The sequence below is a fragment of the Lemur catta genome, chromosome 1 (genome assembly GCF_020740605.2).
Source record: "Lemur catta isolate mLemCat1 chromosome 1, mLemCat1.pri, whole genome shotgun sequence".
NCBI classification, from domain to species: domain Eukaryota; kingdom Metazoa; phylum Chordata; class Mammalia; order Primates; family Lemuridae; genus Lemur; species Lemur catta.
The window spans coordinates 113404955-113409374 of NC_059128.1; the positions used below are offsets into that span (position 1 = coordinate 113404955).

At 58.1% G+C, this 4420-nt stretch overlaps 1 protein-coding gene across 1 annotated transcript; it reads right to left on the minus strand.

The window, feature by feature from the left end:
• Positions 1–952: 952 nt before the first annotated feature.
• Positions 953–3751, minus strand: TNFSF9 (TNF superfamily member 9). The gene is made up of 3 exons (XM_045551455.1): positions 3497–3751; positions 2190–2229; positions 953–1616 (listed from the first exon to the last, which is right to left on the minus strand). The coding sequence occupies exons 1-3, from the start codon at positions 3749–3751 to the stop codon at positions 1117–1119; spliced, it is 795 nt and encodes a 264-aa protein (XP_045407411.1). The 3' UTR covers positions 953–1116.
• Between the last annotated feature and the right edge of the window lie 669 nt (positions 3752–4420).

Genomic DNA, 4420 nt, shown 5'->3' on the forward strand with positions numbered 1-4420 from the left:
ATAAGGGGAGAAATGTAACAGAATATCTGCATGGTGGGGAAATTATGGGGTTAGAAAAACTGGCCAGGTCTGGAGAGAGGAGGGGGACAGGGCTGTGCTGGTAAACATTTAACAAACGGCTCCCTAGAAGGGGGAGAGAGGTGCCTGTTTATTACAAATTTTACTGGCAGAAATGATGTAGCACAGAATTTACAAATAATGACAAAATATAAACTACTCTTCCTTGCAAGTTCTGTATAGTCAATTGATTCTTGCACAATTTAATTTTTCCCAAATTCTTGTACCCATCCCCTAGCCCTGGTTGCAACTGACAAGTGAATGTGGATTCATGCATTTCTTTCAAATAAAAAGATGTGTGCTGCCACATCTGGCGCTCGTCAATGAAGGGAAAGATTTCTTTGCTGAATCAGATAAGGTTTTAAAACACTAGAGGAATGCTTCCTCAATTTTGTGTGTGTGTGCTATTTATAGTAACAGCTACAGGCAAGATACACTTGTTAAATTTAATCAACAGGCGTGATAGACAGCAGATATTCAATAAATACCATCTGGAGGAATGAACAGAGCTTCCTCCGTACAGACGTACATGTTTCTTTCATAGTAACATAAATACCATTTGAGAGGGTCCACGTTGTCTTCCGATTTCTCCCTAGCACCTACACAAATGCTGGCACGTAGCAGGTGATCCATAAATACACATACAATGTTATGAATTAATATAAAGTATAAGTCCAGCTACTCAGGAGGCTGAGGCTGGAAGATCACCTGGGCCAGCCTCGGAGACACAGTGAGACCTCTGTCTCTAAAAATAAAAACAAAGAGGGAAAAAGGAAAAAAAAAAGCCCTTTCTTCAAACTCAGAGGACTTTCTTAAAAAAAAAAATATATATATATATATATATATAAAAATATATTGTCTGAACTCAGGCTCAGAATAAATACGAAGAGTTCGACTTGGGGCAGGGGTGGGTAGGGGAGAGCCCTCGAGGAGGTGTTAGCAGCGGGGACCCCTGCCCAGCCCCTTGAGGTAGAGGGGCCCTGCCAGCACCAGGGGCCACAACTATGAGCTATGACCGGAAGGGGATTCTGTCCAGGGGGGCAGCACCCAGGCTGGGGGTCACGTGGGCCTCGGCGAGGGGAGTGCGGCTGGGACTTCGGTGGCCACCTGGAAAAGGCCCAAGACCGTGGCGCGCTGGTCCAGCTGCCAGTACTGGTGCGCCTCGGGCCCGGCGCTCAGGTGGACGCCCAGGCGCTGGCCGGGGCCCAGATGCAGCAGGCGGCTTCGGAAACCAGAAACCGAGTGCGGGGCCTCGGAGGACGCGGGCGGCAGGTGCACGGTCAAAGTCAGAGCGGCGGGCCCCGCGGGGGCGTTGGGGGCGGCGGCGACGGTGCGCAGCGGCTGCAGGTGCAGTGCCAACGAGACCGAGCCCGAGTCCGAGCCGGGACGCGGGAGGACGGCCACGCGTCGCAGCTCGGCTTGCAAGAAGACGTAGTAGACGCCGGCCTCGGTCACCTCAAGCTGCCGCGCGTTCTTATCGTAGCTCACGCCGGGCGACAGGGACACGCCGTCCAGGCCCGGGTCGCTGTACCAGCCCAGTGGCCCGTCGGTCAGCAGAACTGCGGGAGGGGAGAGGTCCAAGCTGAGCACCGCCGCCCGGCCCTGGGGAGGAGGTGGCTGGGCCCTGGGCCGGAGGGGACGAAAGTGGGGAGCGAGGTGGGACTGGGGGAGGGGGAGGAAGGGATCGAACAGAGGAAGAGACCTTGAAGTCAGTCCGGAAGGGGAAAGGACTCCAAGAGGGAGGGCGGGGAAGAGGAGGGGTGGGCTGGGGCGAGGTGAGGGACTTCTTGGAGCAGGATGAGGAGGGGAGGCGGGTGTGGATCGCCCATAGCCCGCCAGGGGGAGAGACAGAACTAGGCTGGGCGCTGCGCGAGCCAGTCCCGGGCGCTGAGAACGCACAGGTGGGGAGGCGACGGCGACCACAGACTCAGAGGAAAGTCAGGAAGAGGGGTCGATTACGTTCAAAGAAGAGAAGTGGCAGCTTTCAGAAGGGGCAGGATTGGAGGGTGAGAAGGGTCCCAGCCCAGAGCCTCACTCTCCCGGGGACTCCTGTTCTTGGTGCCCCCCGCCCCGGCCAGCCACCACCACCACCACCACGAGTAGGGGGCAGGGAAAGCGTGCAGGACACTCACCGTCTTCGGCCACCAGCTGTCCGAAAAGAGGAAAGCCCTGCTGAAAGTGGAAAAAAGAAATATGAATGGAGGCTCCCCTCGAAAGTGGGACTCCTGGCCCCACCTACACTGGCCCTCGGAGTCCCCGAGGGTCTGCGCAGACCTTGAGCCTGCGGTCTCCTCCCCACTCCAAAAGAACACAGGCGCCGGGGCGCCAGGCTGGTGGCTCCGCCTGCTCTAAGAACTCAGGAGGGAAAAGAGGACAGATGCCTCTTCTTCCAGCCCCCTCCCACAGGGGCACCAGCGGGGGGCAATCCCCCAGAGGTCTCGGGAGAGGAAAGGGGGGATACCCCAAGGGTCCAGGAGGAAAAAAACGAGGCTCTCTGGGAGTTAGCAAAGGTCACCTCAGTGGTCCCGGATAAGGAAGAATTGCCCCTCGGGTCCGGAACCGAGAAGGGGCTCCCTCCCCTCTGGGGCCAGGGGTGCAGATGGGGGCTCGCGGGGGTGCGGGATGAGAAGGGATGCCTCCCCCATGCAAGATGGAGAGGGAGAACCCTCGGGGGTCGGAGAACTGTAGAGTCTCATCTGGGCCTAGGGTTGTAGATCGGGACTCAAAATCCGGGGTGTGCTGGGCGCGGTGGCTCACGCCTGTAATCCCAGCACTCTGGGAGGCTGAGGCGGGAGGATCTCTTGAGGTCAGGAGTTTGAGACCAGCCTCAGCAAGAGCGAAAACCCATCTCCACTAAAAACAGAAAGAAACTAGCCAGATAACTAAAAATAGAAAAAATTAGCGGGGCATGATGGCGAGTGCCAGTAATCCCAGCTACTCGGGAGGCTGAGGCAGAAAGATCACTTGAGCTTAGGAGTTCGAGACCAACCTGAGCAAGAGCGAGACCTCGTCTCTACTAAAAAGAGAAAGAAATTAGCCAGACAACTAAAAATAGAAAGAAATAGCCGGGCATGGTGGCACGTGCCTGTAGTCCCAGCTACTCGGGAGGCTGAGGCAGGAGGATCCCTTGAGCCCAGGAGTTTGAGGTTGCTGTGAGCTAGGCTGACGCCACGGCACTCTAGCCCAGGCAACAGAGTGAGACTCTGTCTCAAAAAGAGGAAAAAACAAAAGAAAGGAAAAAAGTGGGGTGCGAGATGAAAAGGGGCGCCCCCTCAGTGCTAGATGGGGAAAAGGAGCCCTCCAGGTCCGAGAGGGACAGTTGAGTCTCCTTTCCCCTGCTCCGGTGCAGAAGAGGTGTCCCCAGGGGTGCGGGATAGAGGAGGGGTCCCAGAGGGGCGGCAGGGGTGTCCCCTGGGGGCAGCATCAGGGCGCGCCTCACCTGCTGCGGGTCGTCGGGCGGCAACTCGGGGCCCCCGCGTTGTATCGGGGTGGGCGCCGGGCCGGCCGAGGCGGGGATCCCCTGCACTGCCCAGTAACGGACCACGACGAAGGCGGCGGCGGCGGCGGCGGCGGCAGCGACGACCACGACGACGGCGCCAGTGACCAAGAGCCCCACCACGACGCCTCGTCGGGCGCAGGGCGCGGGCTGCCAGGGGGTCTCTGGGTCAGGGACGGCGTCGGGGCTGGAGTGCATGGCAGGCAACAGGGGACTGCTGCCCCGGCCCGCGCACCGCGCTTTTATACCGGAAGCCGGGCTTTCCGGGGCGGCCCGCGGGGATCCCGGCGACGCGCGCCCCGCCCCTCTCCTCTCCTCTCCACTTTCTCCTTCCCGGGCTGCTCGCTTCCACTCGCGGCCTTCCGAGCTCTGCTCGGTTCCGCTTTCCCTGCCTCGCTCCTTCGTCCTCCACCGCCCTGGTCATCTCTCTCTCTGCCTCTCTTGCTCCGAGTCTCTGGGTGGCTCCGGGTGACTCATGCGCCTCTGTCCCTATTGTCTCTGCAGGGGGAGGGAGGCGATCTCTCCATCTCCGGGCCACATTGTGTCTCTGCCTATCTCTGCTTCTGTCTCTTTGTCTCTGACTCTCACTGTGTCTGTCTCTCTCTACATCTGTGTCTCTTCTCTGTGTCTCTCTCTGCCTCCGACCTGTCTATATTTCTCTTTCTCTGTTTCTTTCTGTGTGAGTCACTGACTGTCACTGTTTCGGCGTCTCTGTGTCTCTCCCTATCTATGTCTCTAGCTCCCTTGGCCTCTCACTTTGTGTTTCTCTGTCTCTCCCTGTTTCTCTCTGTCTCTGTCTCTGTGTCTCCCTGTCTCTGTCTCCCTCTGTCTGATTCTCTCTGTCCCCCTCGTCTCTTTCTCCTCCTT